This window comes from Parus major, chromosome 9 (genome assembly GCF_001522545.3).
Source record: "Parus major isolate Abel chromosome 9, Parus_major1.1, whole genome shotgun sequence".
NCBI classification, from domain to species: domain Eukaryota; kingdom Metazoa; phylum Chordata; class Aves; order Passeriformes; family Paridae; genus Parus; species Parus major.
In genome coordinates, this window is record NC_031778.1 from 5637785 (window position 1) to 5664283 (window position 26499).

The 26499-nt window shown below is 43.8% G+C and overlaps 1 protein-coding gene across 9 annotated transcripts in view; it reads right to left on the minus strand.

Moving 5' to 3' along the window:
• Window positions 1-26499, minus strand: part of VPS8 (VPS8 subunit of CORVET complex) — a 72282-nt gene that overhangs the window by 22356 nt on the left and 23427 nt on the right. For 8 of the 9 annotated variants that reach the window (XR_004498667.1, XM_015637305.2, XM_033516632.1 and 5 more), the window contains 22 exons: window positions 26068-26142; window positions 25564-25599; window positions 25088-25178; window positions 23967-24013; window positions 23029-23118; window positions 22609-22655; window positions 20757-20979; window positions 19918-20007; window positions 18752-18803; window positions 18450-18492; window positions 17663-17735; window positions 15672-15791; window positions 15065-15136; window positions 12483-12602; window positions 11412-11468; window positions 10962-11044; window positions 9575-9659; window positions 8504-8602; window positions 5474-5563; window positions 4992-5038; window positions 1017-1158; window positions 323-412 (listed from right to left, as the gene is read on the minus strand). Coding sequence is in view for 8 of the 9 variants with exons in the window: in XM_015637305.2 (XP_015492791.1) it covers window positions 323-412; window positions 1017-1158; window positions 4992-5038; window positions 5474-5563; window positions 8504-8602; window positions 9575-9659; window positions 10962-11044; window positions 11412-11468; window positions 12483-12602; window positions 15065-15136; window positions 15672-15791; window positions 17663-17735; window positions 18450-18492; window positions 18752-18803; window positions 19918-20007; window positions 20757-20979; window positions 22609-22655; window positions 23029-23118; window positions 23967-24013; window positions 25088-25178; window positions 25564-25599; window positions 26068-26142 (1872 nt within the window). In the remaining variant the exon portion in view is untranslated. The remainder of the gene's footprint in view (window positions 1-322; window positions 413-1016; window positions 1159-4991; window positions 5039-5473; window positions 5564-8503; window positions 8603-9574; window positions 9660-10961; window positions 11045-11411; window positions 11469-12482; window positions 12603-15064; window positions 15137-15671; window positions 15792-17662; window positions 17736-18449; window positions 18493-18751; window positions 18804-19917; window positions 20008-20756; window positions 20980-22608; window positions 22656-23028; window positions 23119-23966; window positions 24014-25087; window positions 25179-25563; window positions 25600-26067; window positions 26143-26499) is intronic. The other variant, XM_015637307.2, reaches the window with a different exon arrangement.

A 26499-nucleotide genomic window follows, 5' to 3' on the forward strand; every position in this document is an offset into this window, starting at 1 on the left:
TCCCCAGCACGACTAACAAGGCATAAATATCTTTCCAAATATGGAAAGGAAAGCAGGAGGTGAAAGATGATTTTGGCTATGAAAAACAAATTTCAGGATTTATTATTTTCTAAATATTTGAGGACTTGTCAGAAAAATATACTGATGCTCTGAGTATGCAGACACCTCAATTTATTGGTATTTGACAGAAGGCAAATGCTTCCATGGATTCTAGTGGGAAACAAATTGAGGAACAAGGACAACATCCAACCTGAGCACAGGCCACCACACTGATGCCATGGTATGGCAACAATGCCACATTCAGGATTTGGGAGTACTGTACCTCAAGCATAACCAAAAAGGCTCCATGGATATCTCCCTTCTTCTCTAGCAAATACGAAGAAGCCTCATGGAGCTGATGTTTTTGGGTTATCTGAGTTGAAAGGGAAAAAAAAAGGTAAATGTCTGTCTGAAGAAAGCTGCCAATGTTTGTTTACAATGCCATGCAGATGGCCAGGGCTGGAAGTGCCTGTGCTTACAGGCACCTTACCGAGGCTGAGTAGCTCTCCTGCATCTCCTTTCATTTCTGAGCTTGCACTATGGCCACCACCAGCGCTCAAAAATTACTGGTACAATTTCCACACAGAGAAGGAACAGTTGCTTTCCCAGCACAAGGCAGATTTTGGCAGCATTGCTTTCCAAAAACCCCAGGTCTGTGATTTTATATACCCTCACCATGATTAATTAGCAGCAATACAGCCACCCTCTATTCTGCAGTTTCTCAGCAGCTTCAGAGCACTACCGGCCCTTTCTTATCAGCCCTGAGACCCAACACAGTGTTAGTCTATTAAATATATCCAACTGTGCTGCAGAAGAGCAGTTTAGCAGCTCAGAGGGACAGAGTGCTAGAAACAGATTGGAAGAGCATTCAGGAACTAGTCCAAGCCCAAGGTAAAGTACCTTTACGGCAGTTTAAAGGGGTAGAAGCTGATTTGAATGCATCCCATGGCCCTTGTTGTCACACATCTCTTTCCTACCTGGATGGTTTCCTCCAGTCTGCAGTATTCCAGAACTTTGAGTGTCTCCAAAACCTGGTCAGGACTGTACTGAGAGAGCAGCTCAATGAACTGCTCAGTGATACATGGTGGGAGGTGTAGCAGGTCTTGGTTAATGCCTTCTCTGGAATAAAACAGGCACAAGAGACTAAAATCAAATTCTAGCCCAGAAATCTATCTGGGAAGAAGAGTTTCTTACCCATTTGTGTGTTGTCTTTTGTCCTTAATACAGAAGTTAAAAAAATCTGCCTTTAAGAGGAAAATTATGCTGTTTCTACTAGTTACTGGTGCTGAAGGTCTCTCAGCAGCCATTCCATTTGTTCCACAACACATCCTCCTGATGCCTCAGTACAAATTAAATTCTCAAAGACCCCTGTGAAGAAAGAGACCAGCACAGACCCATCACCAGCAACTCCAGTGACAAAGAGGCACAAAGAGTTAGCCTCATTTCCTCAATGAAACCTTATGGTCTGAGTGCTCTGTTCAGATCCTGGTTGCCTATGTCCTACAGACCAGCTCTGCATGTGTTTGAGGAAACGTTTTGCTGCTTTTTGCTTATTGTTCCCGAAATTCTTCTTTGACTTCCTTCACCTCATTTTAATGTTTCATCCCTTTTATCTACCTCACTGAGAAAGGAACTCATACTTCCTTTAGAGAAACAACCCATTTTTCAATCCCTGGGCTCATTATTAAGGAAACTTCTCATGTGCAGAAACAGAAGGGAGAAAAGAATTGTGAGCAGTGCCCATGTCCCTTTGTCATGACAGTTTCCTACTGATCTTGTTTTTAAAAAGAGCAACATGAAAGAGGAGACTTCAGAGTGAGGAGGGAAAGGATGATGCTTTCCTGGAGTCAGATACAGCACCTGCAACCTTTAAATGAACAGCAGCTCTCTGCCGCTGAATGTTACACTTCCCACGGCAGTTCTAGTGCATCACATAGAGAAACAGTGGAAGTTTATCCTGGCTATGAAACTGGGGTTTCTGCTAAAGCTCCTGTTAGGAAAGGAAAAGGATCAGGGTGTATGTATCCAGTTTTCTTATCTTTCTGAACACGAATTCCTAAGCAAGAGAAGATCTGTTAGTGTGAAAACCCTACAGCCATGGGATGGAAAAGGTCTGATATCCAATATCCTCTATTTCCTGGGAGTTACAAAAGGCATACTAGCATCCAAGAAAGGCCAGGAGAATGCTGTGGCTTGAGCAAGCCAAGAGAGCAGCTTACTGGGATTACAATGTGACATGCCCAGAAACAAAAGCCTCACCCCATGTACTGATCACAGTGGGAAAGTATGAGCACAACTCTACAAAAACTGTGGCCCAACTATTGTGTTTTGACAGCAAAGAATGGATCTTGAAGGACCAAACAGGAACCCTGAATTCTGCATTCACCATCCACTCTTCCCACAACAAACACCCTGTAAACTCCCCCAGTGCCTGAAAGGGAGTGAGTGCTCTCCTCTTTCTGTGAGTAGACTAAAATAAACTCTCTCTATCTAAAATGATCTTTTGTCTACCAAGATAGGAAAAATGGCAAGTCACGCATCTATAGCATAAGAGCAAATTTCAAGTCTGGAAATACTCATGGCAGCAAGCATCCATGATTTCATAAGCAAGCTCACCCTTCCCTCAGCCATTTATTTCCTCAAGAAATACAGAGAGGAGACAATGGAAAGAAATCTGGATTTTGATGATTTCTAAAACTAATTGACAGTCCTGAGACTTGCAGGTCCTGCTTGGCTACATGGGCTCATGTTCACTCCAATATAACCATATTCAATGTCTCCCCTGCCATAGTCTTCACAAAAAGCAAGAGAGAAGCACTGGCTTCTCATAAAACCCGGCACAAGGGAACCCTGCAAGTGTCACAGGCAGTGGGGCACAGCAGAGAGTCCTGGGGACTCATGGTTTAGGAGTCTATTGCTACATTTATAAACCTAGAACGCTGTGTTGCTAAATAAATTCATCTTGTTGGTAAAATATGTAAACACAAATGGCAACAGACAATGCTTCACTGTGTTGGGTTTTTTTAAGAGGAAAAAACTCAAGAGTTTAAAATGGAAACATAGTAAATACTGTGATTAATGAGCTGAGCAATCCCTACTACATTCTCTGTTTCCTGGGGCTGCTTTATGCTACAAACATTCAGACATTTGGTTTTAATTTCCCCAGGCAATTCCTGTTAACCCTGTTTCCTCCCTTCCCCCTTCCACCTCCTTAAAAATAAATCTCTAGCTAAATTAAATGGGCCAAATTAATCCCTAATGCAATTCCACCAACTCGGATAGTTAGACCAGCATGATGAGTCTTGTCCCCATATGATCAAGCAATCATTTGTACTTGAGACCCTAAAAAGCTCTTTTACTGCTCTAAGAATTTTTATTTTGACATGAATTTTGCTTCACAAAAGCATACAAACATTTAGACTGGATGAAAAGAGACAGATGCTGCAGAAGAGCCTGATCACTATTTTATGTATAACTATACTACAGAGTGTAGGTACATCTGCAGTTAGGCCTGCAAGAGCAAGATTTTTCCTCATTCCCTGCCTCTCCCAGGATACAGTTAAGCTGCTTTCAATAGGTCTTAGAAGAAAACAACTTCACAGCTCTGAGAACAGACCTCAGGATCTGAGTGTTATTAAGAAAAAGCCACGTGGCCTAGTGCACCACATGGAACATCATCCTAAAGGGAAAAGCAGAGACCTGTGGGAAGAACAGATGCAGAACATTGCCTCCCATTGCTGCTTTGAACACATCATGTGTTGCCCGAGATCAGAAGGTAACTACAGGAGAAATGAGCCTATTTAGCTCTAATTATGGTAGAGTGAAATTAGATATGTTTATTACTCAGAGATTATGGAAGGCACTCTGTGCATAAGATTAGAATCCAGGTTAATTACCACCTTCACTGGGTGCAAGTGATACCACAGCATAAACAAAGTCCTACTTAACATCCAGCTGGGTTTCATTTCTGCTTAACTTCTTTTTTTTTCTTCCCAATAAATCGTTGATTAACTAAATAATATGATTTCTTTCCTATAAAACCCAACCAAGATATTTTTTTTTTATTTTGTTTTGGCCCCAGAGAAAACAGGAGGTGTGGAAATGAACACCTTCCACACAAACATGTCTGTAAAACTCAGGAAATAACAAAATGTATGTTTGGGGTTTTGGCTTTGCTTTGGGTTGGTTCTTTTTTTTCCTTAATTTACATGCTAAGAAAATCCAAGAGGTGATTGATTAATTCCAGGTTCTGGCTTCCAAAGCATGTTTTTTATTCCACTTCAACAAAAACAAACATTGACACTTGGATTCCTACTCCTCTTCATTAAGCACAATTAATTTGTAACTAATTGATAAACCAAGATCTTTCCCTCAGTTGCATTAACAATTGTTTGAAAGCAACTGGAGCTGTGCATTTGATACTGATTTAACAGAAAGAGAACACTCAATGGTGAAGCACTGAAAGAACATGAGCAGGTGGATCAAGCAAGTAGTTAAAAAGAGGAGCTTGCAGTGAATTAAAAATGAAAATGCAGAAATTAATAATGTCAGTTGACCCAAATGCTCTTCTGTTTATGTTAAGCTCAGGTACCTCAACCAAGTAACCAAAGCTGTAGGCTGAGAAGAGAAATGGGTGCTCCAGCCCCAGGGTAACCATTCCACAGCTCTCTGGAACAGCAGTGCCCAAGTTCCCCCCACATGCCAGAGACAGCACATTCCATGCACTGGAGCCCACAGCACTTCCCAGGCAGGGAGTAAGCAGGGACTCTCCTGAAGGATATTCCCCACAATGCTTCTTTTGGGCTGTCCTTCTCAACTTGGGGCACCCCGAGGAGCAGGTGACCTTTCCTAAGCCTGACCTTGGCCATAGGCTGGCTATTGATGCACTTTCAAAGAACTGATTTTAATCCACATAAAGCTGCAGTTTGAGAACAGTCCAATTTTCTACATACCTTGGATCAAGGAGACTCCTCAGGAACTGGAAGAGCAAGAACTTGTCCTGTACAACAGGAGGAGACACAGTATTATTATTTTAAATAATGTGCTGTAAAATAGTGATCCTTGAACTATATTCACTGAAGAAAACATAGGTCCCAGCTGCTGCCTGCTGAAGGAGCTGCTTTAGGCAGGTCTTGCACAAATATTCAGATGATGTGGTTGATGACAACAGCTCTGCTTTGGGACTCCAAGCCATACTGAACGCAAACCAAAAGCAGCAGCCAGCAGTTCTGAGCTTATACATTTTTATGGCCAGAACTCTACCAACAGGCCAAATAATTGAGATGTAACAATTCCTATTTGTGAGTAGCTATAGCCTATCTTTCTTCTGTTTCTGACACAGCAGTAACTCACCATGACTCTTAGCAATAATTTCCTACAGGAATGACATCCCTACTGTACAGAAACCCTGAACTAATGGAGTTTGACACTTCACCTGCAGGTTTGAGATGATGCTCTCGATCTGCTCACTGAAGTGAATGGCTGCCAGGTCAGCTGCTTTACCTGGGCTCAGCACCAGCAGCTCCTTTGGGGGGAAACACAACCAAATTAATTCCTTTTGATTTCACAGGCAATATAATTATGCAGCATCACCAAGCCCATCCATACCGTAACTGCATCTTTGCCTAGATTCAGGTCTAAGATAACAAACACCACTACACAAAGAGATGTAGAAAAAATAGAAGAGTAGCTGATAAAAAGGGATTTTTGGAAGTTGAAGAGTTGATGTTTTTGCTACACACAAGGCCTTGAAGAAGACAAAACTCCTCACAGCAAGAATCCATCTCAGTCCTAAGAAGAGAAAGTTATTCCATCAAGTTTTCTGACAACTGCCTTTGCCCCCTGCCACCAAGACATTCTCAGTGCCAACTGTGAGCCAGCAGAAAAGGGGAAACAACCAACCCTTGAGAGTTTCTCAGTCCAATGTAAACAGTTTAACTGGCTTGAACTGAACCAAACCAGAGTTTTAAAAGCAAGTTTCCTGTAATTGTTCACCATAACTGATACCTGTCCAGATATGAAAAAGCAATTTCTTTACCGTAATACTAGGAAACAAAAATCATTTAGATGCCTGTCGGTTTGCTTTCTGTCAAGCTTGAGCTAAAAAGCTTCATATCATGAAAGTTTACACAACCTGCAGTGTGGGCTTTTTGCTTCTAACCCTTCCAAATACATCCACACTTCCAAATAAATGAGAAGCAACTGTGGCAAAACAATACTGTGCATCTGGTAAGCCTTCCCAAAAGCCCCTGCTAAACCTAAAAAGGACAAAACATTTCTTTACTGAGCAAAAACAACTGTTACAGCAGTAAAGAAAGAAAATTTTCAAAAATGTACACCTGGGAAAAAACCCAAACTGAAGAAGTTCCTCAGCAGTAGCTTGGCCTCCAGACAGACATAGCAGCCACTGAATACAGCCAATGGCAGCAACAGACTGGGGAGAAGGGAAGCAAGGAAGAGCCTGACCATTCCGTGAGCTCTTTAAGGAGAGCTGCCACAGAGAATGCCTTTGATGAGGTTTCCAAAGGAAAACCTGCCTGCTCCATAAGAAACTCTGCAGTGTTTGACCCCACAGCTTTACTGCACAAGCTGAGCCCTTCACTGCATCCCCATGACTCTTCCACCTCAGGCAATCCAAAGCACAGCAGTGCAGAGGGACACAGAAAGGATGCAGTGGGACAGCCTCAATCTATTTCTCTCTCTGCACAAACTCCCCTGGGAGTCTCTGGGACTGCGGAAGGTAGGACTGCCAGGCTGGAGGGAGTTGGCCCCATCTCCCTGTTTAGAATCAGTGCAACCTTCAGAGTGCATCCCCCAGCAAAGCTTTTGGTGCTTGGGTCTTGATCCTCTCCCAAGTCTGAACAACCTGCAAACATGGTACTGCTTAGACAGCCCTTGAGGGGACACTACTGACAGTACTGACACAAGGCTTGTGGGTATGAAGGTAGAAAAGGACTAGTACTGCGACTGAAGAGAACAGAGTTTATTTTTTAAAGATACACATCAAGGAATAATGGCTGTGGGATGATGGGGAAAATTATCAGAAACCCCACTTTCTGCCATACAACCAGGAAATCCTCTCCAGACACTGCTAGTTTTACTTGAAGAGGCTGGTTTGCTGCACTCATATCTCAGCAAATGACAGTTGTCCTAAGAGCTGAAATCACAGCTTCACCCCAGTAAAGTAAAGTATTATTTACTGTTCCAAGTGCTCTGGATGCCTGAGAGCAGGTTTAACACAATGGAAAAGGACAAAAGCCCACAGCAGCCACCAGGCTGCTAAACCACATGGTTTACCAATCCTGGAAAGCAGAAGATCCCAAATGAATCAGAGAGGGATCTTGGTAACAAGATCTTGTTCACCCAAGAAAGGTGACCCACCAGCTGCCCAGCAGCTCTCTGGAGGACCAAGGATGCAGTAGAAGAATGAAGCAGAAGGAGGAAGCACACAGCAGCTTGCCCAACCTGGAACCCGAGTTGCTTTGATGAGGTTGCAGTGAGCCAGGCCTGCTCAGTCCCAGCACAACCATCCCTACCAGTCCCACAGCTCTGCCAGTGCCTCTGGAGAGGGGCTGTGAGCTCAGTGAGCCACATGTGTCAGACAGCTGCATTCACAGGGTTTCTTTGTGCATTGCCTTTTGAATAACTCTCCCTCTTGGTCCATTTTCTCATTAGTCATGCACTACTTGAAGATGCTGGTAGAAAATAAAAGTGCTCTGGATGTGCCCATTAGCTTTTTGTCTGCCTCACAGGATATAGATTCTGTAGTCATTTTCTGCTAAGGAGTGTGGTCTGAAGCTTGTTTTAAAGACAGAATTATTTTCCTGGCTTATCTCCAAATCACCCTGGCGGGGACCGAGAGCACCTTATAGGCACTAGAAACAGTATAGATTCCCCACATCTACTGACTGAACAAACATTTCAGACATCTTCATTCCCTGAAGTCAACAGAGGTTGAAGGCATGGTAAAAATTATTAGCTGGAGAAGTCTAGAAGCAGCCTGTGTCCTATAGAGAAGTCATGACCTCATTGTCCCCCAGGTCAGCAGTGCCGGGGCACCAGGACTGAATGCACTTATCAGTGTGAGGAATCAGGGTGAGCAGTTGGATCCCACAGCCTGTGAGGTCAGTGTTGTCTATATCCTGCCTTGCTGCTGCTGCATGCTTGAGAGATGGAACACTTTCTAATGGACCCCTCTCCTGCACCACAGCACTCACTACACATCACTCCCTGAGAAGGCTCCATTATCCAAAGAGCAGCACTTGAAACCAGGAAGCCAAGGAAGCCAGCCTGAATCCGAGAGAGGCACTTACATTAATGTGTTAGAGCTCTGAGCTTACATCAGAGCTGTCTCAGCAGCTGTGACTCAGCACCGGACACTTGTGCTTACGGAAAAGCACCCAGCAGATCCAAGAGCCATTAGCAGGAGCTGAGGGACCGTGGGTGCAGGATATACTGTACCTACCTCTATATGGTCCAAAGCTTTCTGCCACACCAGCTGCTTCTCCTCAGCACTGTAGCCAGGCATGGACAGGATGTTGTGGATGTAGTTGAAAACTTCTTCCTGTAAGGCACAAACCCACAAATGCTGCAGTGTGTTCTGCAGCACCACTGACAGCACTGGCTTTTGGAAACTATAGTGTTTCCAACAGCCTTAGGATGACCTCAGGGCTACTCCTCTCCAAGCAGGTCAGGATGAGTTATCTGCAGGGAGGCTGTATGTCCCTGAAGAGTTCCTGAAGAACTGCAATTGAAAAAAGAGCCAAGAGGAGCCTGATGCTAATGCATTAAGCACTGAGGTCAAAGAGAATTGTTCTTCCCCTACTAAAAATGTCTCCCTCTTACCCACAGGGAAAAGGGACACGGCATCACTTGAGCTAGGAGCACAGGCAGAGAGGACATTCTGCCAGAGGGTAGCTCAGTTTTCCCAGCATATTCCTGAGCTCCTCCCTGACACTGGCCTCTCCCCCAGGCACTCCTGCACTGTCCCCAGCTCAGGCGCTCTCCTGTGTTACAGTTTCCAACCACCTCACTATCACAACCTCCTCTTCTGACTCCTTCACCCACACAACGTTCACCATTGTGGATTCATATCTGGTGAGGTCCCATTTACGATACTCTCATCCCAACTTCTGTTGGTGGTAGGGAAGGAAATACCTCAAAAACTGTGGCACATATGCATGCCAAAGATAATGGCAGAGAGATAATAAGGGCAGAGAGCACGTGCCCAGGGGAAGAAATGTGGGGACCAATGGCAGAAACAAAAAAGTACTGCAGTTAGCCACATCTGCAGTAAATCCTACCTTGCACTCAGGTTTGATGTACTAGCACTACAAAACTCTAAAACTTTTTTTTAAAAAAATCAGCTCCTCTCCACTAGACAAGCACAAACAGCTTTGATTATAACTAAGAAACCTCAAGTGTTAAGGGCATTTTTAAGGTAATTATGCTAGAAGAGCAAGGCAGCTGTGCCTAGTCACTGTGGCCAGCAGGACAGGCTGCATGGCCACGAAGCAGAAAGGCCAGAATTACTCACCTTCCTCAGGGGATCCCGCAGGTAACAGCCAATGATTTTGTCATAACGAAGCTGCCGTTCATACATGAACTCACAAATCTGATAGCTGAAAGGAAGGGAAACTTCCCATGTCAGGAAAACCACTCAGCTGAGCCAGCACAACAGACAAGTAGCATTTGGAAGTATCTTACTTTGGGGTTTTCAGCACACAGGCTGAGTGGCTCCAGTGTGCTGGAGTGCCATTTGTACCAGCCTCAGGCCAACCTGCCCATCAGCCTGCCTCTTCTGGGAAATTATCACACAGAACAGAGAAAAGTGGAGGTACTAAGGGGAGAGGGGCAAGGGACAGAGGACAACAATTCTTAATGAAATCAGGTCTCACAAATTCTGCTGTCAGAGATGCTCTTCCTTGTTTCCACAACACTCTGATGTAAGCTAGGTCAATCCACTATGCTAATTTGAAGAAATTCACTGAACATGACTCAACAATGTGTTATGACACAACTTCCTACCTTCACATTTTAACAAACATGTTCAATATTTTGAGACTTTACATGTAATCAGATGTAACTGAGTCAAACCAAATGAAGAGTCTGCTAATTAATATCATACTATAGCTCTTCCAGCTCTGATGGAAGTGGCTGAACTGAGGGACCCAGCTCATTTTCATTACCCAGTAAATCCTTTGAAGCAAAGAGAAAAAAAAGTGTTTATTGAATCTGAAAAATTTGATCAAGTTACTCCTTTTAGGACACACAGGAGAACAGGCATAGTGCAACCCCACTGTTCTCCCTCTGGTCCACTGTAGCATGGTGGATTCATTCATGTAACACCCAAACTTACAGCCTGGATGAAGATGCCCTCCCTGGCTGGCTCTGTTCTGGCATGACAGACTCTTTTTGGAATCATAAAGCATGTAAAGGAGATGCTGGAAATTTTCAGCCTTTCCAGACACTGTTTTTGTCTCTCCTACTCAGTTCTAAAACAAGTACCATGGGGGTGGCTCCAGACCCCTTCATGCTTTTAAATCCACCTGTGGGTCTCACCCCAACAAGGCATCTCCATCTGCCAGGGGAAGAGCATTCCAATATACAATTGTGTCCTCTGAACACAGCCTGGGCTCTAGGATAGGGAATGTCAAAACTCATCAAGTCCCACAGGGTTTCTCCTGGAGGGTTTCCACAGCTCTACCCCTTCTTTTCTTAACAATGCTTTCTTTAAGAACACCCAGGAAAGAAAGTCTGGGACTATATGTGAACATCTTAAATGAAGCATAATACACACAGTGAATGCACAGGGAAAATAACCCAAAACGGAGCTGCAAAGTAGAAACAATAAAAGTGGAGCCAAAAAAGAGCTGTGGAAGATATTTAAAGGCAGTTTTTATATATTGTGTCCAGCAACTCACAATTCAGCCTTCTCTGCCATTTGGATAAGGCGGCTCTCTTCAAACTGCACGATCCCTCCTGCCTGGAGCAGCTCTAAAAGGACCTGCAGAGATTGAACACCAGTTATTTACAGGGCAGCAACAACAGCTGAACAGCCAGAGCCCCTACAAGTACACTGCTCCTGCGCCATCAGACACGGTGAGAACACAGGGCTGACTTTACTGATTTGTTAATTGATTGTCCTTTCACTAGGAAGGTCATGAGCTTATGAGAACTTTCTTGCCTGTGTTCTTGCTCCTGGAGGCAATGCTGGGGTGGGACCCTTCCCTCCTGCTGTGCCCAGCACTGCCCAATATTCCCATGCCCATGTCTTTGGTATGTGACCCACAGCCCATACTCACTCCCAAGGCCAAATTCCACAGCCTGGCCTTGCATGGTGCTCCAAGGAGTGTTCCCTGGAAGGCTCTTACCTGCTGCCTCTCGGAATGCCGGGAGTCGTCATCTGGGCTGCACAGGAACTCCAGCACCTGTGCCAGGAGTAGAGGCTGGTGAGAGCCAGGCCTGGTTGGCACAGCTGGGAGCACAAACTGACCAGCACACCCTGAGCTCCAGCAGTGGCAACAGCAAACCACCACACAACGGGGCCATCTGAATGCACCTGGTCCTGGAACCAAACTGGAATACTGGAATAGCAGAGAACTGCTGAAAGACTCCTGAGAGAGAAACACAGGACTCTGTACCAGGATCCAGAACCAAACTTTAGGGAACCCAGGGAATACAGAAGAACTCAGGGAAGCACATGTTTCTTCTTCAGACTACACACCAAACAGCTGGCATCACTACACTGACCCTCTCCCCTGGAGTGTGGCATCTCATCAGGAAAACAGGAAATAATATAATTCATAAAATTTAATGTATGTGGAATGAAAGTGTTTAATCCTAATATGTTTAGCCTGCATGTAATTCTTCAGTCTCAAATTATGACCAAAGACATCTATATTCTAATTAGTTTTTATTAGTGCTCATACATCTCTATTACCACAGCACAACTGCTGTAGCCAGGGAAGCCTCCTCCTCAGTCCCAGGAATTTCTGGGACTTAAGCTGGGATACAAAGTTAACGCATGGAAGCCTTGGGCATGCATTGGTGCAAATGCCTTTTTCAAACAGCAGAGAAGGTAGGGGCCACCCAAACTAAAAATTATGTACTACATTTATGTGCTCTATAAGCTCACAAATGTAATTTTAGTTGACATCTCATCCCAGACTGGCTTGGGTTGGAAGGGACCTTAAAGCCCATCCAGTTCCACCCCTCTGCCAGGGGCAGGGACACCTTCCACTAGACCAGATTGCTCAGAGCGTCACCCAGCTCAGCCTTGAACACATCCACTCTGCTCCTGGGAAGCCACAGCAATGGCCCAGCAAGATGCCACCTGGTTATAATGCACCAGTACCTTCAGACCTTCTCCAGTCTACAACATTGGCCATGCTTTCTGCAGTGGTGCAACCTGCTTGGAATGTCACACACTCAGGAATACTTGCCTGGTCAAAGAGTGTCCTGTTGACAAACAAGGTGTTGTTTGGCTTGGCGAGCTGCCGGGCAAGGAAGGTGAAAAGACAGCCAACCTGTGATGGGGTGAAGTCAGAATTCTCCACCATGACCTGAGAAATATTGGAGAGCAAAAGGGAAAAATAAACCCTTAAGGGATTGATTCTGCAGCTGCCTTTGGGAAAGTAACTGGAACAACAAGAAATCCCTGCGAGCCATCATGTCTCCTCCTACCCCAGACATCTCCTGGTGTTACTCCATCCTGAAGGTGAAACATAAGTCCCCTTCCCCAACATTCAGCTGTGTCACCTGCAGACACAGGCAGTGGATGAGTCCTTGCTAAAGCACTTACGTCCCAAAGCTGAAGAAGTTCCCTCTCTGCCATAAATTCAAGAGAAAAATTCTTGTCCCTGTTTTTTAGGTGTGAAGAGGCTCCAAACTCACATTTACCTCTGCCTCTGTAGCCTGTGCTGATCACGGGACATAGAACAGCTTCTGAGCAGAGAAATGTTGTCACACTACTAAAGTATAATTATTATAGGAGAAAATAACCTCAAACACCTCATTTCAAGCCCCAGGCACTCACCACTTCAACTGTGGCCTGCAAAGAACTACTCTAATAGCTAAGAAATGACTGCAGGTTTGGGGAAAAGCTATTCTCACATTATATTAGCATTACTCTAACAATATTTAGAGAAACTTGTGGCTGTACTGACTTGAAATTACAGAAAAGAGGAATATCTAAGAGGCACTACAAAAGGGACTGGAAACCAAGAAGTGCTTTTCACCTGTCTGGCATATAGAACGCAAGCCTGATGTGTCCTGACTCGGTGTCTCCTGCTTCAAAAAAAATCCTAAACCCTACGTGAAAGTGAAATGCCCCTGTTTGGAGAGTCCCCTCTAAGAGCAGTGTGTTTAAGGTGGGAGGAAATCCATCACCTGGACAACTCTGTCAGCTAAGATCTAAGAACTGCTGTAACAAAGCCTCGCCATGGAGCAGCTCACAGTTTATAACCTCATTCAGTCAGAGCTGGGGGGAGTCAATTTATTTCTTCAAGCAACCCAGAGTTCCAGACCCCCACGAGATGCTAATGGTTTTGTGACACAAGTGAGGCAGGCAGGCCAGACACATTAGAGAGTCAAGCAGAGCTCTGCTTGAGATTACCAGCTAATGTAATCATTCTTTTTCACTTTCCATTTTCTGTCTAAAAAGGCAATTTCTTACAGGAGCTTAGTCAGAATAGCACTACCTGATACCATTAAAAAATTATTCACTGAAATATCTGGAGTGTTTCATTAATTTTAGCTTTGTTTTTCACAAACTGGGTCCTTGTCAGTCTATGTGAAGGTGAACACACTGCACCCTGGAACAGAGCAACTTCCCAGAGGCTGCAGGCCAGCCACATAGATTATACATTTGGGAAAGTTTTGATCAGAGCAGATCAGTAGCAGAATGTCTACGTTCACCAAATTATTTCAAAAGCACAGCTATTTCCTAGGTGTTTTCTTTATTGCTAATGGCAAATTTAAATTGAAAGTTTCAAGAGTTTTTAACTTTTATCCAAAAGGACAGCAGATTCAAAACAAAGGACTGACAGTTTTTGTAATACCACATTGTTTGCCTGAAGATGCAACGCTACAGCCCTTCTCAAGCTGCCCTCCTGCTGTTGGTACCATGACAGGAACACATCCCCAGCAGCTCTGGAATATGGCTGCAGTGTGCCACCTCCTGCTAACAGCAGCTCAGGACACAAACCAGAGGGGCTAAGCCAGCACAGCGCAGAAATACCCCTCAGAGCCACATCCTGTTTGGGCAGGCTCACAGAAGCCCTCACAGTGGCATTGTCTCAGCCCACAGCAGCAGCACTGCCACCCAAGTCACTCACCACGCCCTTGTCTCATGTATCAGTGATGATAGGGAGAAGAAAATGCTACTTATGGTATGTTTATACATAAACAGCTTCCAAGAGTCACCCATGATTAACGGTGACAGCTTGGAGGGGAAAGCAAACGGTGCTTGATAGTGAGAGCTTATAATGGGAACATCCATTGTTGGGAACAGGGGCTGGGGATGACAAGTCATTTCCAGAGCACCAGGCTGATAACTGACACTCCTCTCCTAAAGATAGGCCTGTCATCCTGGAAATGCTGCATCCCAAACATAGCATTTACAGGCATGGGGAGCAGGGATTCAGCAGAAAAGCAGTGGCACCCTACCAAGCACAGGATTCCTGGGACCTTTTTACCTGCTCAGAAAGAATCAGGGAGTAGATTCAATGAGAAGCAGGTCAAAATAAGCTTAATGGTGCAGATACAAGAAATTTGACAAAGTACCACCCAGGTGAAATCACAGGAAAGGAGACCTCTCTGTCAGCATATCTAAAGTGCATGAATCATCACTTCTGAATATCCAACTGAGAGCTTTGGCTGAGGTGAACCCATGCTCCTGGCCCAGCACCTTCTCAGAGGTGTCAGCCAGGGCAGGACTGGAAACACCTCCTCCAAATTACAGCCTGTACTGCAGAGCATTGCATACAATCAAATACAAGCACAGTTCATTCTTAGGCCCACTCACTTTCAGAAGAATGTCCACAATTCTCTGTTGATACTCCACAGCTTGCTTATCATTCTTAAAGTCTTCAAAAGTCTGCAAGAGGCAAAACACTGACACTTTGAGCAGAATCCCTTGGAACAGAAAACACAAAGCAGCAGCCACATCACAAAGCAGACAATGCTGGTTTAAGTCCTTTCTCTGCATATCCCTAAGCAGCAGGTCCCAAGATATAATATGCTCTTTTGTAACTACTAAAATGGTTTTTACACATTCAGGTAAAAGTAATGGGTCAAAACAGACATAGGAAATTCTAGAAATTTGGAAAGAGAGACAGATTTCCATGCAGGAGATAGAAATAGCTACTAGAACACTCTTTATAAATACATTATTTTTTCTGTTCTGTTGCCAGAACTTCACAGTGTACTGTCATGTTCATCACTCTGTATTTAAGACCACAAAGGACTACTGTGATTCCCCTCTGATATCTTATAGAACAAGCACCAGAACTGTTCCTGCCCCAAGCCAGAAACTCCTGTTTTAGCTAAAGCATGGATTTATTGAGAGGAACCTCACCAATGACAGGCAAGCTGGCACTACATTTTGCTCTCAGAAAGCCAGGGTCTCTTACCAAAGCCAGCACATTGAGGAATTCCCGTGTGTCAAAGTGCAGCAGGGTCCGAACATAGGGATACACCTCCTCATCCACAGATCCCTCAGCTGAGTGCAGCCGGATCAGAAACTCAAACACCTGCAAGGAAGAGGCAAGCAAAGAAAGCAGCTTTCCTATGGATCTCAGATAAGTGGGAGCACAACTGTGTGGGAAAGCAGCACTATTATCTGCTTTGCACTTAAGCTTTAAAGCCCCTTAGGAGTCCATCAGTTCTTATTTGAGCAGTGTTTTCTGCTGCTTGTCAGCCCTCCTTAGACTCACCAACCAATTTAAGATCAATCAAAATTTAAGATCAAACAAACATAAAGGCTTATTTATACTCACAGACAAGTGTGTGAAATTAGAAAACTCCACCCCCTTCCTGGCAGCTTTCCTGGGAAGCTGTGCAACTCCTCCTTATCCAGGGCACAGCTCTTCTCCTTGTCAGCAGTTCATTTGGGAAGAGCCAGTCAATCTGCCCCCTCACTGTGAGGCACAAAGCTTTTGGCACTTTGCAAAGACTGACTGAGGCGCTTTTCAACTCTGTCTCTTCCACTGAATCTGCAGTTCATTAAATTTGAGGGCATCTTTCAAAATAAACTCCCTTTACTGAGACCCTGACAGAGATGCCCAGACCATCCCAGGGAACCAAGGGGGCAGGGCCAGCTGCAGGTGTCTCACCCAGGCTCACAGCAGAGCTGGCTGCCAGCAGGAAGGGAGCAGGCGGCTCCAGGCTGGAGCAGCACTCGGAAATATGTGTCAGGTACACCCTGGGAACCCACAGACAACTGACAGGCCATGTGCTCTCCCAGCCACCCTCTGCAAGTGTCATATTCCCTCATTTACTACTCTTCTGAGTTAATTTTCTGTCAGCATGGTAGCAGTGAATCCACCAGGAATTAGCAGCTTGCCTTTCAGATCCACACCTTCCCTGCTGGCCTCCTGGATCCCAATCTGGCAGCTAGGAATGCTTAAGAAAACCAAACAAACCCACCAGACAAAAAGGTGTTACTTAAGCCCAGCTCTCAGGAACACCACCAGGAACCACAGAAAGGAGAGGCTGAAGGCTTTTCTCAGGGCTGCTGCTGCTGACTGTTCCCCCTCAGAGCCTGAGCAGGAGACAACCCAACAACCCTGGGAGAGGGCAACAGCCAGCGCTTGGCTCAGCAAGGTGGAGTGAACTGGTCTGCACAGCTGCTGAGGAAAGGGGCTGCAGGATCCCAGAGCTACCACATACATAGAGCTACAAGTTCTGGACCAGGAAACAAAATCGAGACAGGAAAACCACAAACAAAAACCCACCCCACATTCAAAAACTGACTGTTCCATTGTACTCCAAAGAGAAAGTGCAAAAGAAAAAGCACTTCCTCTCACTGGAAGCCTGAAACTGAAGTGAAATGCTGAAAACACACAAAAAAATATTTGTTGTAAAACCAGCCAGAAACTCAGGAAGAAGTTTTGTGAGAACAAAAAGTGATGATCAGAAACATCCTCTGTTTCAAGAAATTGTCAGATTAGTCCAAAGGAGTCAAAAGCCTTCAAGAAACCTGTAACCACAAGCTACTTAGAGATATTCCTCCCCAGTGTCAATCCCGTGTCACATGCACTTGAAAACAGCGAAGACCCTCCCATCTTTGACACATTAACTTTACAAAGAAGAAATAACTTAACATTTCTGTAAATTCAGTGGTAAAGAATAAAGCAAAAAAACCAATCACTGAGAACTTTGTGCTCCCACATCCCAATTTACAATTGAAAGAAAAATATTACATTTAAATATTCAGACTGCAACAACTGTTTGATTTCATCCATTAAAAACTAGTTTTGTAATTACAGCAAGGTATGCTCATATCACAAAAATACAGTTATCAGACTGATAATAGTTTTCCTTAGAAACCCATGTAATAAGACATATTCACCTTCTTCTAAAAACCTCGTATGGGAAAGTTGCCTTCCAAGAGGTTTCTCACCTGATTTTTCACCAAAGGTACCAGATCTTCAGGAATATCACCCAACGGATATGCACGGCCTGCCAAGCAGCAGCTACAGAAAAGGAAGGGAAAAGCATTTTAATACACCTGACATTAAAGAGATTGAGAATTGTTCATTTTTTGACTTAATTTTCAGGATGCTTTAACACAAGGCAAACCAATTTATTTTGTAAATCACGAAAGCAAGAAGCATCCCAGGCAGCACTGCTGTTAATACACACTGAGACAACACACTGCATGAATTTGCAGTCATTCCACAGCAGGAAAGTAATGGGAAAACTCAGTATCTCTCATAAGATTTTCACTTTTAGGAAGCTAACTTCACAATCTTGCATAGACTCCAGAAAGAGGAATTCACTAATGAATCCCTCCTGTGCAAGCTCCTGCAAATGACAGGGAACTCAGCAAGGAGCAGCTGAGCACAGCTACCCCAAAAGGCAGGGCAGAACATGGCCTGCTGCAAAACATGAGGCTACAGAGCCCTTGGTCAGGGAGCTCTGTGTCTCACAACAAAATCAAATTGCGAAATGAAAAAATGTCCATCAGCAGTAACTTGGACTAAGCCTCCAACTTGACCCCTCCTATTCATGCACACCACTTGCAACAGGAAGAGGTTATAAATTTAAATGAGCTGTAGTGAGTACCCACTGCTATTCTACGCAATCTCTCAGAACCTGAAGCTCCCAATAAGGTTCTGCAATTACAGCAAATTTAAAACCTGGTGCCACCACTAGGCAACACCTCACACTTTTCTGAAGGACCTTACCTTATATACACAAGCAGCTTGTTGCCCATCACCACCTGCTCATCTACAAAAAAAACATTATTTGTCACCTTTTCTTCACAAGACAAGAGGCAGAGGTGCAGTTCTTCTCTCACATACAGAGTTTATCATACAAAGTTATGCATCTTTACACACAGTAAACAATACTAGAACACTCTTCTGTTCTCCAACACCCTTTTATTGGGTATGTATTCCCTTTTTACATCTCTTTGCTGAAGTGACATGGGATATTCAAAATACCAAGTATCAAAACTAGAAACCTTAAAAGGGAAAGCATGCTGTACCTGTGAGAGACTTTCCAGCATTCAGTGGAGGAGCAATGACTTTGAACAGCTTCTGTAACAAGAAAAAAGGCAGTGCTCAAGCAGCTGGAAAAGCTCAAAGCAAAGAACCTGTGTGGTTTTAAAGCAGAGATCAGTGGGGCGTCTTCCCACAGAAACTCTTTATCACCATGTCTTCTAATTAAAAGGCACAGAGGACTCCAAGACACAGAAAAGATGCTTTTCACAGTTCATTTCATGAAAAAACAGCTTTCATTCCATCAGCTCTAACCCTAAGCACAGGCCACACCAAAGCAAAGCAATGCTCAACAGTCTCAGAGGTCAGTCAGAGCATAACCCACCAGCACCACATCTCGTTCCTGTATGTACTGTCTCTAAACCAACCTTCCGCAGGGTCACCAGAGCCTAGTTTGGGCATGTAGAATGAAGACTTGTCTAAAACTTGCCTCTAGAAAGCAAAGTTATTTGTACTCATATAGCTATTGCTCAATTTTCAAAAGTCCTTTTTAAAATTACAACCACCTAAAGAGCCTCCCTCCTTAGAAAAACCAAACGAGATTACAGCTGCTAAAACTTAGGCAGGTGAAGATTTTCCCATTCCAATGGTCGCTCTCTGTTTCAGCACTACTGAGAAAACACCAGAGCAGTGCTTCCATGGTGAAACAAACTGGAGTTATAGAGCCATTGGCACATTTCCAGAATAACCAGCAGAATCAACAGGGTCTTCAGAGTCTTACAGTGAGTCCTGTGCTTCCTGCTGAGAGATCTCTTCCAAGTGCTCAGAACAAGGCCTGCCTCAAGCAAGGGCTGTTTCTGGCCTTTTGTACGAATTGTGTACATGCAGTCTCCTTAAATAATCATGTTATTATCTTCTCCTGCTTTTCCTTTTTATTTTATTAACATGACTATATTTCCTGCCCTAACTCTGAAGAGGATTTCTGCCTCAGCAGGGAATTTGGTGTTCTAAAGCACAGTAGTTACAAATTACTTCTCTCCTCTACTGCATCCAGTCAAATAAACTGCACGAATCACACATGATTTCCCCCTTGAAATGGAAATGAGCAAGAATACAGAAAATAAAATAAGGCTTTGGGTTTGAAATGCTGTTTCTCAGAAAGGGTGTGTGCTGAACATCCCAGCAACCCCTCCTGAAGGAGCAACTCTCCTACCTCCATGGGACTGATGAAGTCGTTCATCCCGCTGTTGTAGACATAGATCATGGCATCATACAGGCGGTTTTCCCAGCACAGGAGAACCACCTGCAAGGCAGTAAAGCACAGGGCAGCTACACAATTGCTCTCATCTCACAGTTTTTTCACTCCCCAGGCCCTGTCCTTGCATTTCCATCATCCAAGAGTACAACTTAAAGCAGAATGAGAATTTCCACTTTCAGAACCAATCTCTGTGAAAACCCCAAACCCCTCAAAGCAGTGTCCAATTTAATGCTCATGCAGCAAGCATGGAATCTAACTGTCTAGATTCTAACATTCATATGAGGTTAAAGAATAAATTTTAAAAATCCAGTTCTTCAAAAACATTGTTTGGTTTTGGTTTTTTTGGTTGGGTTAGTGAATTGTAACATCAAGTTTCCAAGCAGCTTCACCTTTGGAATGGAAAGCCAAGACATCAGAAAACAGGAGTGCTGAGCAGGAACACCTCCCTGCTCCACCAACTGTTGTGCAAAAATATCCAACCTGACAAACTCCAGCTTCCTGCGCTCCTGCAGCCTTTGATGTCAGGTAAGGTACTCAATATGGGAAAGAGTGATTTGGGATAATGATAATCCTAAAGGATTTTCCAACACGTTCAGCTCCTGATACATTAACCTATGCCAGGACAAAAAGTGAGGGAGCAAAATACAGCCACACTGCACAGTTCCCAACTCACTGAATTTGATTCCAGGGACACAGGGAAACCCCACATGCCATGCTATGCTTCGAAATACAAGATGTTGTAACTGTTTATTTATTTAGAGGAGCTCAATACAGTAGGCAACACAACCACTCACCTGCTGTATGTCTAAACTGGTGATATCCATATGCACAATGCAGGCTTCCAAGTTTTCCAACCTGTTCTTGTCTTGGAAGTGAAGCAGCAAGTCTTTCATCACTTGAGCTGTGATTCCCATCAGCTTATCACTCAAGATATATGGCTCCAAGCACTCTAGAAAGATGCCTTTGGCTACAGAGTTCTCACTCATCTTGTCATATATCTGGTTAAATAATAGATCCCTAGGAGGAAAGAAGAGTTTCATTATCAAATAATTTTATTAAAATCTCCTTGCTTATCTACTTTCCAAGGGCTCCAGATTAACCTTCATTTTGTCTGTATTTCCCATGCTCAGGAACTGAATACCCTGTTCAGCTCCTGTATCGAGGAGTTACACAGCATAAATCAGCTATGGATGTCGTAGCAAGAAAAGTGCTGTTAGTGATGCCTGGGTTTTTTAGCTTTCCTATTTTCCAGATTCTGTACTGAATTAGTACATAACTCGGAACTTCCTAGAAAGTGTTAGCAAGTTCTCTACACAGTTTAGTTGGACAAAACAATCTTTTTCCAGCCTGAGAATCAGGGAAACCATTTCAGCTTCAGGCCCAAAGAGTATAAACAACAGTGAATTGAGGAGAGCAATCTGGGAGGATGGGACTTCATAAGCTGTAATTGGACAATTAACCCCAATGTGTAAATGGGTCAAAACTCATAAAAGTGTGAAAGCATGTGCAACCCATAGTCCATCTTGTGTGTAGCCTCAGCCAGACTCTTGTACTGTCCCAGATGTATCCTTTGAAGGCCTTTGTAATAGCAACTTTATTCCTTTAAATTGCCTTGCCTCTGTTCTAGGCAGCCACTCCACCAGGATGGCAAGGCATCTGAAAAACCCCTGGACCAGAGGAACACCCAGCTCCAGCCCCCCAGTCTCACTGGCACTCCCAAGGGACACCAGCTGCAGTCCAGAGGGTATCAGAGCCCAAGAATCCTCAGATTTGGCACAGAGGCACGTGAGTAACTGAATAAAGGTGGAATTTTGTTTGTTTTAGCACCTGAGTTTGGTATTAAGAGACCTCTTATAGTTTTGCTTAGTGTGGAAGGATCCCAGTGGGTCCCCATGGAGCTGCTTTTAAAGCAGTAGCCCAGCAGGTTGGCTCCACACTGCTGCTCACAAGGTCTTGAGTTCTAAACCCCTATCTATTAACAGCCAGATCTATTGTTCTTGTTCTCTCTCCCCCGTATTTTAGTTTCTACAGATTTTCTTATGCATAACCACTAAGACAGGGGGTGTGTATTCCCCTGTGAGAATAATAATACTACCCCAAGAGATAGCCCTTTAGGTCTAGTATGGAAAAACTGGTGGGAGCTAACTGACAGAGGGTCATTGCTTCTAAAATCCAAACTTAACAGAAAAAATGTGGCCAATTTATGAATTAGATAATGATGAGATGTGGCCTGAATTTGGTAACTTAGGTAAGAAATTTATATCAAACTTGATATCTCACATATGCAAAGAAAAGGATTTTGAAGAATTAGAGTATACTAGACCTTTTATGCTTTTATCATGTTATGTTTATCATTATTAAAGGAAGCAATGAGAATGACAGGAAACTCTATCAAGGCAGGTTCTTGGTTTTAAACAACTTTTCTTCCTCAACACATCAATGCGAATTTAAGAGATGGTTTTGTGTGAGTACTGAGTTCCTGACTTTGGTACTGACTTTAGGCACTAGGAACTGTGATGTTACATGTGCTATGGAATGATGTGATGGAATTCCTCTACACCACGTGGTGTCACAGGAAACAGCACTGGGGGCTACCTGGGGTGCTGGGGTCTGCCCTAGGGGACAGGCCTGCGAGGCCAGACTTACATGCGCTGTAGCAGGAGACAGTAATCCACGATGACAGGCACCACATCCTGGGGAACAAACACAACAAAGCTGTAGGGACTGACTGGCAAAAATCCTGCCAAGCAGCACATCCTGCAAAGCATGAATTGCAGCCTGGCCAACACAGAGCAGAAACAATGAGGTATCTGACTCAGCTGGTAGCTGGCACAGTTACAGGTTTTCCATATGCTGATGCATATGGAAAAAAGCTCTGCTGACACTCCTGCAGAGCACACAGGTTCTGCTCTGCCACCCACTATACCCAAGTCCTGATTTCGTGAGGGCAAACAACAGGTGAGAGTTGAGCTGAACCACAGCAAGACTTTTTCAAAAACAGACAACTTTTGCAGCAAAATAAAATTAATTTAAAAAGCCAAAAGAGAGTCCTCTGGAGCATCGTACCTGAAAGTGCTGCTCCATAACCTGGATTTTTCCTTGGTCAGGACATTTCTTCAGAGCCCGATCAGTGTAATGGAGAAGGATTTCTACCATCTGCATTACAATAAATAAGAAAACACATTCAAATCCTATACTGAGGCCTTGCTTGGTAGCACATTTCAGACTGGCTTGGGGGTTGGCAGCACTGTAAACTCTGCTGTCCCATTTTGGGTACGAAGTGCTGTGAGCAGGAAGGAGAAGAGGTTGCCTAGAGATAGTGATGTTACAATAGCACAGAAGTGCCCAGAGGGATACTGACTACACTAACTTTAACTGACCTTGGAGCTGGGCAGCCAGCCCAACAGCCAGTTTTTAGGCTGGTGAACACATTCTGAAGCACAAGGCTCATCTAGGCCATGACTTTACCCAAAGCTTAACTTAAAGTATATTACACAGCAAAACATAGCTACTTGCAAATATAATAAGAACAGAGCACAGCTAAATAATTACTGCAGTAAGTGTGTACTTTAAACATACCCCTCCCACAAACAAGTTCCTGTAACAACTGAACTAGATCAGTTTAAGAGTTCATTCCATGTCCACGTAAACACAGAGCACATTTTCCATCCTGAGAGTCAGCAAATCACATACGACTGGACATGTGCCAAACAAAGGTCAGGGAACTCCAGAGTGTTTCTCTTCACTGTGAGGGGACTAGAGATCTCCAGGCCTGGATGATGATGTCTCCTTTTGGATGGCTAATGCTGCACATTTTATCCCCACCTCTATCCAAATGGTATTTCCAAGTTTTTTCTAAAATTCTGCTCCAAATTTTAGCAAGAGAGGAACATGTACATGTTCTAGAGAGAGTTGGATTAACTCAACAGAAGCCTTCCCTTTCAGGAACACAGTATCACACCAGCACACATAAAAATCCATCTGGGAAGAGCTCAAGGACTCACTCTGTCAGCAATGACTGCTTTCCTCTTGTTCGTGTCCCCAGTCAAGCCTAGAAAGAATGAGGGAGTGGGGTGAAAAACAAAGCTTTTCTCATCTAAGCTACCAGTAGAAATAAAAAAACTCCAAAGCTCAGATGCTAACGCAACTACCCTTGAGATGTAGAGGTCAGGATGTGTAAACACAAAATTTTGTATTCTACTTTTAGCCCCCTTTTCTTCTAAAAGGTTTGTGCTCTTCACTCAAAGACTGTTCCAGCACAGGAAGGGCAAGAACAGTTCCAACTGCTGTTTAACACTGTGAGAACAATTAATGGAGAGCTGTAAAACACTGTGCATGAGGGTAACTGATGGAGGTCTTGATGCAAAGAAGCTGAATAAAGTGCACTAAAAGGGGAAAATACCTTAAAAGTCGACTCAAAAAGACAGTTTTTCATTATTCAAAGCATTACTATCTTCTTTATTGGGCTATATCCATGCATCAAAACAAAACACATCTTCATATACCAGCAATTTCACAGCAGGATCGTGTCCTGGGAACTTGCATCTCATCTGTCAAAGCCATCAGAAACTATTTGCTGTAAAATCAACGTGTCCAGTACAAATCTGACCAACCAAGTGGCAGTTCCTGGCACAATTAACATACTTCTCAAGCAACCTCCCTCATAGGAAATGTGGTGCCAAAAATCAGTGAGATTCTTTCAGTTCCTTGTACAGTCAGGGGAGAGACCTGGATCAAAGCACCTGCCTGGCAGAGCTGACAGAGAATCTCACTGAAATATACCTACAGGTCATGCATGGCCTTCAGGAATATTTTAGCAGGTTGGATATTCAACATCTGGATCCACCTCCTTCATGGCAGTGACAACAGGATGGAGTCACACACAGATCGTGCCTGACTTTCATTTGAAATCAAGTTGCTAAAGGGACTACGGTTAAAAAAACATCCAAAAAGATCAAACTACTCCATATAAAGGTTGCTTCTGCCAAACTCAAAGCAACATATCCTATTTTCTCTTCTTCAATTCAATTCAGTTTTCTTCCCCTAAAATTGTGATTCCTGTATTTGCAGATATTTAAAACTATCCCTAGAGGTTTCAGTTAAAAGCAAAAAAGCTGAAACTTACCTACTACAGCCTTTGCTTTACCTTCATAAAAGGACCAAGCAAGAGCCAGGGCATCTGTGAGACGTTCTTGTTTCAGAAGGTGGTCCACTCTCTAAAATAACAAGGAATACTGGACCTCTGAACCACAGTAAATATGATTCCCTCCCCTTTAAGACTGGCATTTCCCAGCAGTGGGTTATGGCTCCTGACAGCAAGCAACAAGACACCTCAGAAGCTCTCACCATACTGCAATAAAGGACAGGATTGCAGAGATTCTCTCAAATGGACATTTTCTGCTGACTAAGAAATGTCAGGCCCAGTAAATCAAGTCCCTGTGGGGGGACATTTTAAGCCAGATGCTTGATGGATGGAGACCCCCAGCAATACTGACTGTCTGATAAACAAAGGATAAAAATGCTTCACAAATGCTCTCTCCCTCTTTTGAGCTAGATTTAAGCAATTCAAGCTTAAGCTGTACAGTCTCCTTCTCAACATACCTCTCTCCAGCTTCTCAATGTCATAACATGAACAGACTAGGAAAGAAAAAAAAGAAACAATGTTATTTACTGGTGAATGCTCATGCAGCCTGTAGTACCCCACAGACCGACAGCATGCCAGTACAGATGACTAAATAACAAAACTTTCAAGGAGTATAAACTCGAGCCTAGTTTTAGCTGCTGACTTACTTTCTTCTGTTTATTCCCTAGCACATTTATAACAGAGACTGAGAAGCTTAGGACAGAGTAGATGTCAATAAAGTAAGGCTAAGTTTACCCTGGAGCAGAATGAATCAGGATATTGTGAAACTGTGACACTGTCTTACTCAGCCCATACCCTGGTAAAACCAAATGATTGCACATTTCCTTCATCCCACAACATAAAGTGATCACAGAACCTTTTCCCAATACACATCTCCACAAAAGATAAATTATCCTTTTCTAGAAGAGCTACCATCAACAGTGAATGTCCTGTATTTTTACTGAAAAATTCCCACCACTTACTTTAGTTCCAAGGTAAAAGACCTGACCACCACAGCTGCTGATGGACTGGTAACAAGCTTTCTCTCCAACCAGTGCCTACAGGAGAAAATTCACATGCAAGTAAAACTGCATTTTGTTTTTTTAAAACTTTCTCAAGCAACATAAATACACTTCCAAGATCCTTTGTAACGCAGAAATCAAAATGAGGCTGGAGAACGAACACCACAAATTGCTGGGCAGCAGTAAGTCAAAGAGCTCTGCTTTTACTCCTTCCTGCTTGTGAACTCAGCTTCAAGTGCTGCTGAGTTCTGGCTACCCAAGGACATGATGAAGTAGGGCTCTGTCTCTACCCTCAGGTGCCAAAAGGTTATGGGGGCCCTTTCCTTGCCACCTGCTTCTTCACATATCTTCCTCAAGAGCAAACATGTAGGGCACAAAGATGGGAAGACAACT